The sequence below is a fragment of the Salvelinus fontinalis genome, chromosome 32 (genome assembly GCF_029448725.1).
Source record: "Salvelinus fontinalis isolate EN_2023a chromosome 32, ASM2944872v1, whole genome shotgun sequence".
Taxonomy (NCBI): Eukaryota; Metazoa; Chordata; class Actinopteri; order Salmoniformes; family Salmonidae; genus Salvelinus; species Salvelinus fontinalis.
This window is the reverse complement of record NC_074696.1, coordinates 8,584,973-8,598,535: the sequence shown is the minus strand read 5'-3', so window position 1 is coordinate 8,598,535 and position 13,563 is coordinate 8,584,973. Positions and strand designations below refer to the sequence as shown.

At 47.2% G+C, this 13,563-nt stretch overlaps 2 protein-coding genes across 2 annotated transcripts in view; both read right to left on the bottom strand.

The window, feature by feature from the left end:
• Window positions 1–7,419: 7,419 nt before the first annotated feature.
• LOC129830686 (KH domain-containing, RNA-binding, signal transduction-associated protein 1-like) overlaps window positions 7,420–13,563 on the bottom strand; it is a 48,757-nt gene continuing 42,613 nt past the window's right edge. Inside the window, exon 11 of the transcript XR_008755619.1 lies at window positions 7,420–9,862. The gene's annotated coding sequence lies outside the window, so the exon portion shown is untranslated. The remainder of the gene's footprint in view (window positions 9,863–13,563) is intronic.
• LOC129830511 (uncharacterized) lies at window positions 9,829–13,225 on the bottom strand. The gene is made up of 3 exons (XM_055893085.1): window positions 12,269–13,225; window positions 11,716–12,224; window positions 9,829–9,862 (listed from the first exon to the last, which is right to left on the bottom strand). The coding sequence occupies exons 1-3, from the start codon at window positions 13,223–13,225 to the stop codon at window positions 9,829–9,831; spliced, it is 1,500 nt and encodes a 499-aa protein (XP_055749060.1).

Sequence of the window (13,563 nt, the reverse complement as noted above, 5' to 3'; positions counted from 1 at the left end):
AATTCCTCAAAATCGCACTAAACGGATATAAATTGCTATAAAACGGTTCAAATTAACTACATTATGATGTTTTTAACAACTATAACGACTGAAAACATGACCGGAGAAATATCACTCTCTAAAAAACGATTTGGAAGGAGGCAGGTCTGATGTCCATTTGGCGCATTACGCATGCAGGGAGAGAGCGGTACTTCTACGTTTTCGGGTATTATAGTGGCTGTGATTGTGCAATCGACTCCATTCAAAACGTGATGACGTACAGACACCCAGAGGAAGACGTAGGCAGTGTCGGTTTCTTCATAGCATTCACTGTCGCCTTAAAAACAGACTCCAGATCAGGGGTAAAAATTTCTGAAATCTGACCCCTGTCATGAAAAGTGCTGTAGATATTGTTCTGTACCACTCAGAGACAAAATTTCAACGCTCAGAGAAACTAGAAAGTGTTTTCTATCCAATAATAACAATAATATGCATATTGTACGATCAAGAATTTAGCACGAGGCAGTTTAATTTGGAGACCCAAATATGCTAATGCAGAACAGCACCCCCTATAGTTCCAAGAAGTTAATCAACCTACCAGGGTGTTTACAAACACTAAGGGAAAAGGATCATTCACATGTATTGATCACATATTCACTAATACTGTAGAACTTTGTTGTAAAGCTGTATCGGTACCCATTGGATGCAGTGATCACAAAATAGTGTCTATAACCAGGAAAGACAAAGTTCCAAAATCTGGGCCTAAAATAGTGTATAAGAGATCATACAAAACATTTTGCTGTGACTCTTATGTGGATGAAGTCAAAAACATTTGTTGGTCTGATGTGATTAATTTGGAGCATCCAGATGCTGCACTTGATGAATTTATGAAATTGCTTCTTCCAATTATTGATAAACATGCACCTTTTAAGAAACTGACTGTTAGAACTGTTAAGGCTGCATGGATTGATGAGGAAATGAAAAACTGTATGGTTGAAAGAGGTGGGTTAAAAGGAGTGGCTAATAAGTCTGGCTGCACATCTGACTGGCTGATTTACTGCAAGTTGAGAAATTATGTGACTAAACTCAACAAAAAGAAGAAGAAACTGTATTATGAAGCCAAGATCAATGATAAAAAGAATGTTGGAAAATAAACTTTGGAGTACTTTAAATGAAATTATGGGCAGAAAGACAAAATTAAACTCTTTATCTAATCAGATGGCCTATTCATCACAAAACCATTTGATGTTGCCAATTATTTTAATGACTATTTCATTGGCAAAGTGGGCAAACTTAGGCAGGAAATGCCAACAACGAACAGTGTGCCATAGTATTCATGCATAAAAAAACAAATAATGAAAGAAAAGCATTATAAGTTTTAATTTCGTAAAGTTAGTGTGGGAGAGGTAGAAAAATGACTATTATCGATCAATAATGACAAACCTCCTGACATTGAACACTTAGATGGAAATCTACTGAGAATGGTAGCTGACTCTATAGCCACTCCTATCTGTCATATCTTTAATCTGAGCCTGAAGGAAAGTCTTTGTCCTCAGGTCTGGAGGGAAGCCAGACTAATTCCGCTACCCAAGATCCTTTACCAGATCTAACAGCAGACCTATAAGCTTGCTGCCAGCTCTTAGCAAACTGTTGGAAATGAATTGTGATTGACCAAATATAATGCTCTTTCTCCGTAAACGAATGAACAACAGACTTTCAGTATGATGATAGAGGACACTCAACATGTACTGCACTGACACAAATGACTGATGATTTGTTGAAAGAAATTGATAATAAGAGGGATTGTGGGAGCGGTACTGTTATATTTCAGTGCAGCCTTTGATATTATTGACCATAACCTGTTGTTGAACATACAGAGGTTTCAGTTAATGATTGTGTTTTAACCTACATATTGAATTGATGATCATTGGCACCTGTTTGGTATAATTGTTTCATCATACAGCTGACTATATGCCTACAAAATCCCTGACTTTGTGCAAGTGTACCAAGAATAATTGATGCTGTTTTGAAGGGAAAAGGGTGGTCACACGAAATAATGGTTTTATGTAGATTTTTCTTCTGTCCACTCACTTTGCATTTAGTTAACCTGTTTGGGGTGCAAGCCCGACCTCGGACCGAAAATGACAACAGCTGCAGAGCGCGAAATTCAAAATCTATTTTTTTAAAATATTTAACTTTTACACATTAACAAGTCCAATACAGCATTTGAAAGATAAACATCTTGTCAATCCAGCCAACATGTCCGATTTTTTAAATGTTTTACAGAGAAAACACCACATATATTTATGTTAGCTCACCACCAAATACAAAAGTGGACAGACACGTATGAATTATGATTATGAAGTATGAATTATGATTGAAGTAGCATGCACAACCAACCGAAATAAACTAAAACCAACCTAAAGAGCCCAGAAAAAACGACCTCAGATGACAGTCATATAACATGTTACACAATAAATCTATGTTTTGTTCATAAAAAGTGCATATTTTAGCTATAAATCTGTTTTACATTGATGCTACCCAAAAATGCTAATACATAGCTACAGTCTGAATCCAGCCGGGAGTAGCCAGAGAAAATACATACACCAACGTCGGCTACTAATTACACCTCATAAAACATTTCAGAAAAACATATGGTGGATAACTAATGAAAGACAGATATCTTGTGAATACAGACAACATTTCCGATTTTTGAAGTGTTTTACAGCGAAAACACAATATATCGTTATATTAGCTAACATCATAAGCTAGCATAAGGCAGCATTGATTCTAGTCAAGCGCTAGCCTAGCATAGTTAGCAGCGTTAGCATTCAACAGTTCGACATATATATGAAAAAGCATCCCAAATTGGGTCTTATCTTTCTTGGTACTCCATCAGAATGTTGTAACGGGGTCCAATGTCCAGTAGAGTCTTTAGTTGGGTTCCAGAACGAATTATTTCCCTCTTTGGTTAGCTAGCACGGTAGCATTGCTGCGCCAGAAAGCGTTTCTTCAAAAAATTCTTCCGTCGTTTCACATCTAAAGTCCAGAATAAATTGCAATAATATAATTAAAGTATATTGAAAAAACCTACTTTAGGATGATTTTGTGACATGTAGCAAATAATATCGTAGTCAGGCATCATATTCAACGTTACCTACCTTGTTCCAGAAGCCGAGATCAAATTATCCTTCGCGCCCGGATTTTTATTTTAACTGCGCAGCTCTCACAAGAAGTTCTGTTATTCAGTCCAGGGACGAGATATTCGACTCCCTTCAATTCTCACTTCCGCATTACAGTCTGACGTACGCCTCTGACGTGTTTATATGGTCCCAAGTCAAATGGCCTTTTATAGAGAAGGTCTTAAAGAGACACATCGCATTTTGGGAAACTCAATTCGGCTGGGAAAATGGCTGTAAAAATATTTCTGTTCGACTTAGAGAAACAATTCAAACCTTTTTAGAAACTACAGACTGTTATCTATCCAACAGTAGTAAATATATGCATATTGGAAAATAAAAAGTTTCTTAGGAGGCCGTTTGAAAATGTGCACACATTTTCCAGTTTTTTCAATATTCAGCGTGCAGCCAGAACAGGTTAATTGATAAATATAATCTAGTAACGTGTCTGTTTTTGAAAGCATTCTTACTTTACAGCATTTTTTCACACCTGCCTAAAACTTTTGCACAGTACTGTATGTGTTATGACTTTTCAACCTCTGCTATATCGTGGATTCAGAGTCATCCATCTAATAGAACTCAGAGGGTTTTCTTTAATGGAAGCTTCTCTAATGTCAAACATGTAAAGTGTGGTGTACCGCAGGGCAGCTCTCTAGGCCCTCTACTCTTTTCTATTTTTACCAATGACCTGCCACTACTATTAAACAAAGCATGCGTGTCCATGTATGCGGATGATTCACACTAATATGCATCAGCAACCACAGCTAATGAAGTCACTAAAACCCTTAACCTAGAGTTGCAGTTTGTTTTGGAATGGGTGGGAAGTAATAAACTGGTCCTGAACATCTCTAAAATTAAGAGCATTGTATTTGGTACAAATTAAGTTCTAGACCTGGTAATGAATGTTGTGGCTGTTGTACAAGTTGAGGAGACTAAATTACTTGGTTTTATCTTAGATTGTAAACTGTCATGGTCAAAACATATATATTCAACGATTGTAAAGATGGGGAGAGGTCTGTCCGTAATAAAGAGATGCTCTGCTATTTTGACACCGCACTCCAAGTCCTGCATGCTCTAGTTTGACCTTCTCTTGATTAATGTCCAGTCATATGGTCAAGTGCAGCTGACCCAGAACAGAGCGGCACGTCTTGCTCTTCATTGTAATCAGAGGGTTGATATTAATACTATGCAAGCCAGCCTCTCTTGGCTAAGAGTTGAGGAAAGACTGACTGCGTCACTTCTTGTTTTTATAAGAAACAACGTGTTGGAAATTCCTAATTATTTGCATAGTCAACTGACACACAGCACTGACAGACACGCCCCACCAGACATGCCAACAGAGGTTTTTTCACAGTCCCCAGGTCCAGAAGAAATTCAAGAAAACATATAGTACTATACTACAGAGATATGAGTACATGGAACTCCCTTCCATCTTATACTGTGCAACTGAACAGCAAACAGATAAATTAACACCTCACAACGCCTCTTCCCCATGTGACCTACTTGTTGTGTGTATGTACTGACATGTATGTGGAACTGATAGACGCATACACACACACACACAAACTACATGTTAATGTTAAATGGATGTAAATTGTAAAGTCTTTTGTCTGTAATGTATTTTTCGTTATGTGTCTGACCCCAGTAAGACCAGCTGTCTCCATTGGCGTCGGTTAATGGGAATCCTATCCTCCTCCTCCTCTCCTCTCCTCCTCCTCCTCCCTCCTTCTCCTCCTTCTCCTGTCCTCCTCATCTCTTCCTCCCCCTCCCCCATACCGTCCTCCTCCTCCCCTTCCTCCTCCTCACCTCCTCCTCTTCTCCTCCTCCCCCCCTTTCTCCTCCTCCTCACCTCCTCTTCTCCTCCTACTCCTCCTCTTCCCCTTCCTCTTCTCCTCCTCATCCCCTTTCTCCTCCTTACCTCCTCTTCTCATCCTCCTTCTCCTCCTCCTCCTGCACTCCCTCCTCCCCTGTCCTCCTTCTCCTTCTCCTCCTTCCTCCTCTCCTATCCTCCTCCTTCCTCCTCTCCTCCTCCCCTGTCCTCCTTCTCCTGCTCCTCCTGTCCTCCTTCCTCCTTTCCTATCCTCCTTCTCCTCCTCTCCTATCCTCCTTCTCCTCCTGTCTTCCTTCCCCCTCTCCTCCTCCCCTGTCCTCCTTCTCCTCCTCCTCCTGTCCTCCTTCCTCCTCTCCTATCCTCCTTCTCCTCCTCCACCTTAAAAAGCTTAGCTTACATGTATCTAAAATGTTTGCCTTGAACTTCATAGCTATGGGGCCGGGTGTTTGACCAGCCCCACCCACCCACCCAACCACACACACACAGCACACACAACACACACACACACACACACACACACACACACACACACACACACACACACACACACACACACACACACACACACAGCACAGCACAGCACAGCACAGCACAGCACAGCACAGCACAGCACAGCACAGCACAGCACAGCACAGCACAGCACAGCACAGCACAGCACAGGCCTATCCATAGGCATCAACCCTGTCTTTCCATAGAAACAACACTGTCCTCCAACATCCACTTCGGGGGCCAAGATCCATCACCTTTATATAGCTGGCCTACTTTGACCACTAGACCAGGGGGTTCATCCCAAATGGCATCCTAGTCCCTATGTAGTGCATATAGGTGCTACGGGCCCTAGTCAAAAGTAGTGCACCGTGTCAGGAAGAGGTTGACATTTTGGACGTAACACTGGCCCATATTCACAAAGTGTCTCTGAGTATAATGAGTGTTGATAGAATCAGATCCCTTCTATCCATGTCATTCTATCTATTGTGATCTAGAAGGCTTTGTCCTTATGGGGTATTGTGTGTAGATGGGTGAGGGGGGGGGGGGGATATATTTAATCCAATTAAAATTCAGGCTGTAGCATAAAAAGATGTATTATTTAAGTATTTCTGAAGGCACTGCAGGACCAGCAAGTACGAAACACAGACATTACTTTGTGAGTATATACTATAGGGAGATTACTTTGTGAATATATACTGCAGGGAGATTACATGTTGTGTGTATACTGTAGGGAGATTACTGTGTGTGTGTGTGTGTGTGTGTGTGTGTGTGTGTGTGTGTGTGTGTGTGTGTGTGTGTGTGTGTGTGTGTGTGTGTGTGTGTGTGTGTGTGTGTGTATATATACTGTAGGGAGATTACTTTGTGTGTGTGTGTGTGTGTGTGTGTGTGTGTGTGTGTGTGTGTATATATATACTTTAGGGAGATTACTTTGTGAGTATATACTGTAGGGAGATTACTGTGTGTGTGTGTGTGTGTGTGTGTGTGTGTGTGTGTGTGTGTGTGTGTGTGTGTGTATACTTTAGGGAGATTACTTTGTGAGTATATACTGTAGGGAGATTACTTTGTGTGTGTAAATACTGTAGGGAGATTACTTTGTGAATATATACTGTAGGGAGATTACTTTGTGTGTGTATACTGTAGGGAGATTACTTTGTGTATGTATACTGTAGGGAGATTACTTTGTGTGTGTATATACTGTAGGGAGATTACTAGAGTGATTTGTTTGACCATCAGATAAAAACATCATGACTGGTTTTGTTCGTGGCACGTTAAAAGGTCATTCATTTTTTACAGTTACATGACATGTCTCAGACTGGCCTCTGCCCTGGGCCTCCAAATCCCCAAATCCTGTTCCAGACAGACTCCCCCCACCACCCACCCCCCACCCCCCACCACCACCACCAGTCTCCATGTGTGAAAACATGGTGCCACTACCAGCTGGCAACTAGGGGATGAGAAGACATTAGACAACGCTCCAACCCACAGCAATGAGTTACCTTACAGCCAGAACTCACAGGGAAAGACATAAGGCACAGCTGTAGCATGTATCAAGAGCAGTCGTTTTAATAGATTTGTTACAAAACATGCAATAAAATACACCAGACACTGCAATTCATTTTCTGTCAGCACAGTTTGGTCATCTCTACAGAAACTTCTGTTTTGTTAAATGTTGACTTCACATCAGAACACAATGTTTAATCTATGCAATTCATCATAAAATGTCCAAATTAAATAAATACATCTGACAACCTGGCTTCTACAAAACATGAGTGATTGTTTGATGAGCCCCTTCCCTCCCCTCCCCTCCCTCATTCCCTCCTTCCCGTCTTCCCTCCCCTCCCTCATTCCCTTCCTCCCTCCCTTCCCTTCATCCTTCCCTCCCTCCCTCCCTCCCTCCCCCTTCCTTCCTCCCTCCCTCCCCTCCCTTCCTCCCTCCCTCCCTCCCTCCCGTCTTCCAGTTGTTACATGGAGACACAGAGGACAGCTGCGTACCAACTAGCAGCCTATTCCCTATACATTCGGCCTATGGGCCCTGGTCAAAAGTAGTACACTATAAAGGGAATGGGGAAGAAATTTGGGATGCTGGTTAAGCCTCAGTGGGGACAGATTGATTGATTTTTTTTAAGTGTTTAATACAGTAATGCACGGTTACTGTACTGACATTGTCAGCACACACACACACACACCCTACTCCAGGACATTGACAGAAGGCCATTAGTAGTGGTTGGTAGAACTGACTGAATTAAGTAATAGAAAAAGCAGGCTAGATGGGAGTCAGGGGAGAGCAAGAGAGAAAGGAGGGAGGGAGGGAGAGCAGGAGAGAAAGAGATGGAGTCAGGGGAGAGCAGGAGAGAAAGAGATGGAGTCAGGGGGAGAGCAGGAGAGAAAGGAGGGAGGGAGGGAGAGCAGGAGAGAAAGAGATGGAGTCAGGGGAGAGCAGGAGAGAAAGAGATGGAGTCAAGGGAGAGCAGGAGAGAAAGAGATGGAGTCAGGGGAGAGCAGGAGAAAAAGAGATGGAGTCAGGGGAGAGCAGGAGAAAAAGAGATGGAGTCAGGGGAGAGCAGGAGAGACAGGAGGGAGTCAGGAGAGAAAGAGATGGAGTCAAGGGAGAACAGGAGAGAAAGAGATGGAGTCAGGGGAGAGCAGGAGAGACAGGAGGGAGTCAGGGGAGAGCAGGAGAGAAAGAGATGGAGTCAGGGGAGAGCAGGAGAGAAAGAGATGGAGTCAGGGGAGAGCAGGAGAGAAAGGGAGGGAGACAGGGGAGAGCAGGAGAGAAAGGGGGGAGGGAGGGGAGAGCAGGAGAGAAAGAGATGGAGTCAGGGGAGAGCAGGAGAGAAAGAGATGGAGTCAGGGGAGAGCAGGAGAGAAAGAGATGGAGTCAGGGGAGAGCAGGAGAGAAAGAGATGGAGTCAGGGGAGAGCAGCAGAGAAAGAGATGGAGTCAGGGGAGAGCAGGAGAGAAAGAGATAGAGTCAGGGGAGAGCAGGAGAGACAGGGAGGGAGTCAGGGGAGAGCAGGAGAGAAAGAGATGGAGTCAGGGGAGAGCAGGAGAGGAAGAGATGGAGTCAGGGGAGAGCAGGAGAGAAAGGAGGTAGGGGGGGAGGGAGTCAGCGGAGGAGCCGGAGAGGTAGAGAGCAAATGCTGGTAATCTATTCATCTCCCTCACACACACTTCACCTCACAGCCAGATCTCAGAGTATTATCAGACTTGGACGTTGAGCAAGCCAACATTTTTTGCGAAAGCTTTGCACATTTGAGCGGAAAGAACATGCAAATGCATTTCACATTAGCATTTCATATCTTTAGGGCAACATAGGCTGGGTTATGCCAGGGATTGTCTGGTGTACGTGTGTGTGTGTATGTGTGAGTGATATTCAGTGTGTGAACGACGTGGCGAGCGGCAGAGGCCCCGAGCAGAACAGAAACAGATTCACTCTTAGGGTGTCTTGATTTCACAAGCACATAGCATCATTTACCATGATATTAAACCACGAAGACAAAGAAACAGACATGGACACAGGCTGTAATCTGCTAAAACAGTATAATGAACAATCTCTCTATGAGGGGGTGAATAAATACAGCTTGCCTTGCAGAAAGTAAAAACCCTTCAAAGAAAATAGAAGACAACCAATTAAAGGGATATTTAAACCAATTTCACAGCTGGTTACAGCCTGGGTGGGCATTTTCATTGTACATTTCCATAACAATGAGGTTTCACCTACTACACACTGTAAAGGGTCTTGGAAACTGTTCACATTACAAACCAATAGAATAGTGTAGTATCAAAAGTACCTGGCAGTGAATAAGCAGCACAGTATCAAAACGCCACAGTCACACAGACATCACAAGCATAGCTTCACAGTAAGTGTCATAGCTTCACAGTTAGTGTCATAGCTTCACAGTTAGTGTCATAGCTTCACAGTAAGTGTCATAGCTTCACAGTTAGTGTCATAGCTTCACAGTTAGTGTCATAGCTTCACAGTTAGTGTCATAGCTTCACAGTTAGTGTCATAGCTTCACAGTTAGTGTCATAGCTTCAGTGTCATAGCTTCACAGTAAGTGTCATAGCTTCACAGTTAAGTGTCATAGCTTCAGTGTCATAGCTTCACAGTTAAGTGTCATAGCTTCACATTCCAGAATCTTCTCCCCTCATCCAGATTCTAATACAGAGCCTCATAGAATCACCCCTCTTCTTCTTCTAGCGGAGCCGAGGCTCCCTTCTCTGTAGGTTACATCTGCTCTCTGGTCCTCTTGGCAGCCTGCCCTCCTTCGGGACTGCTCTACCCCAGTATTGGTGCCCTACACTGGGTCAGTCCTTCACTGTGGAGCCTGACGGAGATCAAGTGCTCTGTCATGTAGGACCCTGCTGCTCCTGCACCACCTCACTGCAGAGGGGAACACAGAGAACACAGACAAACAATCATGTTAGCATTCATTCTTACGAGAACCAATCTACGTTGATATATTCAACCTGCCTCGAGGAAGGAGAACAAGGACCAATCTAACTTGATATATTCAACATTCCACTCAAGTATTAGACTATTAGCTGACCAGGATCTGTATTGGCAGTATAAATGAGCATTGGATCAAGGCTGGAAGGAAAGCCTTGATCTCTCCAAGAGGATGGTTGGTCATTCCTCCCCTCTACTTCAACAACAGCCATCTATCTGGCTAGACTACAGCCATCTATCTGGCTAGACTACAGCCATCTATCTGGCTAGACTACAGCCATCTATCTGGCTAGACTACAGCCATCTATCTGGCTAGACTACAGCCATCTATCTGGCTAAACTACGAAGGACTGAAGAACAGCTCGTTTTAAAATCACCACCCACCATTAAGAAAAACTAGCTTTTCAGCACAGTTCTGATGTTATCGTCACTTGAAATTTTAACAGCTACTAGTCCTTTCCTGCAGGCTCTATTTCCTGTCACAACCCCCCAGGGCTCCATGGTTACGGTCCTGTCACAACCCCCCAGGGCTCCATGGTTACGGTCCTGTCACAACCCCCCAGGGCTCCATGGTTACGGTCCTGCCACAACCCCCCAGGGCTCCATGGTTACGGTCCTGCCACAACCCCCCAGGTCTCCATGGTTACTGTCCTGTCACAACCCCCCAGGGCTCCATGGTTACGGTCCTGTCACAACCCCCCAGGTCTCCATGGTTACTGTCCTGTCACAACCCCCCAGGGCTCCATGGTTACTGTCCTGTCACAACCCCCCAGGGCTCCATGGTTACTGTCCTGTCACAACCCCCCAGGGCTCCATGGTTACTGTCCTGTCACAACCCCCCAGGGCTCCATGGTTACGGTCCTGTCACAACCCCCCCAGGGCTCCATGGTTACGATACTGTCACAACCCCCCAGGGCTCCATGGTTACTGTCCTGTCACAACCCCCCAGGGCTCCATGGTTACTGTCCTGTCACAACCCCCCAGGGCTCCATGGTTACGGTCCTGTCACAACCCCGCAGGTCTCCATGGTTACGGTCCTGTCACAACCCCCCAGGGCTCCACGGTTACTGTCCTGTCACAACCCCCCAGGGCTCCATGGTTACAGTCCTGTCACAACCCCCCAGGGCTCCATGGTTACTGTCCTGTCACAACCCCCCAGGGCTCCACGGTTACTGTCCTGTCACAACCCCCCAGGTCTCCACGGTTACTGTCCTGTCACAACCCCCCAGGGCTCCACGGTTACTGTCCTGTCACAACCCCCCAGGTCTCCATGGTTACGGTCCTGTCACAACCCCGCAGGGCTCCATGGTTACGGTCCTGTCACAACCCCCCAGGGCTCCATGGTTACTGTCCTGTCATAACCCCCCAGGTCTCCATGGTTACGGTCCTGTCACAACCCCGCAGGGCTCCATGGTTACTGTCCTGTCACAACCCCCTAGGGCTCCATGGTTACGGTCCTGTCACAACCCCCCAGGTTGGTTACGGTCCTGTCACAACCTCACAAACTCTAGAATCTGTACATTCCCATTAGTAATGTTCCCTAGGTAACAGCTGACACCAAATGAGCTGACTGGGACTGGAGAACAGCTATTGGGGAAAGGGTCGATGATAAAGCAGGTCTGCTTCCCAAATGGCACCCTATTCCCTTTATATTGCACTACATAGGGAATAGGGTGGGACGCAGGTCAAGTCTTGTTATCACTGCAGCATGATCCTTGGCTCTCCAGGGTGGCTTTCTACAAATTGTACCAAAAGCCCCAACTATAGTACAAGTGTAACATGCTAACTTGGCTGTGACAGCTTGGAACCTAACCTCCACATGAACCTTAAAAAACAGCGTCTGGGGTTCGGGGGACAGCGTACAGGGTTCGGGGGACAGCGTACGGGGTTCGGGGGACAGCATCTGGGGTTCGGGGGACAGCGCACGGGGTTCGGGGGACAGCGTCTGGGGTTCGGGGGACAGCGTACGGGGTTCGGGGGACAGCGTACGAGGTTCGGGGGACAGCGTACGGGGTTCGGGGGACAGCGTCTGGGGTTCGGGGGACAGCGTCTGGGGTTCGGGGGACAGCGTCTGGGGTTCGGGGGATAGAGTACGGGGTTCGGGGGACAGCGTACGGGGTTCGGGGGACAGCGTACGGGGTTCGAGGGACAGCGTACGGGGTTCGGGCCAACGTACGGGGTTCGGGGACAGTGTACGGGGTTCGGGGGACAGCGCACGGTGTTCCGGCCAACGTACGGGGTTCGGGGACAGCGTACGGGGTTCGAGGGACAGCGTCTGGGGTTCGGGGGACAGCGTCTGGGGTTCGGGGGATAGAGTACGGGGTTCGGGGGACAGCGTACGGGGTTCGGGGGACAGCGTACGGGGTTCGGGGGACAGCGTACGGGGTTCGGGGGACAGCGTACGGGGTTCGGGGGACAGCGTACGGGGTTCGGGCCAACGTACGGGGTTCGGGGACAGTGTACGGGGTTCGGGGGACAGCGCACGGTGTTCCGGCCAACGTACGGGGTTCGGGGACAGCGTACGGGGTTCGGGGACAGCGTCTGGGGTTCGGGGGACAGCGTCTGGGGTACGGGGGACAGCGTCTGGGGTACGGGGGACAGCGTCTGGGGTTCGGGGGACAGCGTCTGGGGTTCGGGGGACAGCGTCTGGGGTTCGGGGTCAGCGTACGGGGTTCGGGGGACAGCGTACGGGGTTCGGGGGACAGCGTACGGGGTTCGGGGGACAGCGTACGGGGTTCGGGGGACAGAGTACGGGGTTCGGAGGACAGAGTACGGGGTTCGGGGGACAGCGAACGGGGTTCGGGGGACAGCGTACGGGGTTCGGGGGACAGCGTACGGGGTTCGGGGGACAGCGTACGGGGTTCGGGGGACAGCGTACGGGGTTCGGGGGACAGCGTACGGGGTTCGGGGGACAGCGTACGGGGTTCGGGGGACAGCGTACGGGGTTCGGGGGACAGCGTACGGTGTTCGGGGGACAGCGTACGGGGGACAGCGTACGGTGTTCGGGGGACAGCGTACGGGGTTCGGGGGACAGCGTACGGGGTTCGGGGGACAGCGTACGGGGTTCGGGGGACAGCGTACGGGGTTCGGGGGACAGCGTACGGGGTTCGGGGGACAGCGTACGGGGTTCGGGGGACAGCGTACGGTGTTCGGAGACAGCGTACGGGGTTCCGGACAGCGTACGGGGTTCCGGACAGCGTACGGGGTTCCGGACAGCGTACGGGGTTCCGGACAGCGTACAGGGTTCCGGACAGCGTAGAGGGTTCTGGACAGTGTATAGGGTTCTAGAAGTAACATGTGTATTGGTTTATCAGCGACACACACTCCTGGAATATGGAATTTCAGTATAGCTGACATTAGGGCTATAAATCTGGGCCTGTATTCATAGTGTCTCAGAGTAGGAGTGCTGATCTAGGATCAGGTCCTTCCTGTCCATATAACTTAAGTATTCAGACCCTTTGCTATGAGACTCAAAATGGAGCTCAGGTGCATCCTGTTTACATTGATCATCCTTGAGATGTTTCTACAACTTGATTGGAGTCCACCTGTGGTACATTCAATTCATTGGACATGATTTGGAAAGGCACACACCTGTCTATATAAGGCCCCACAGTTGACAGCGCATGTCAGAGCAA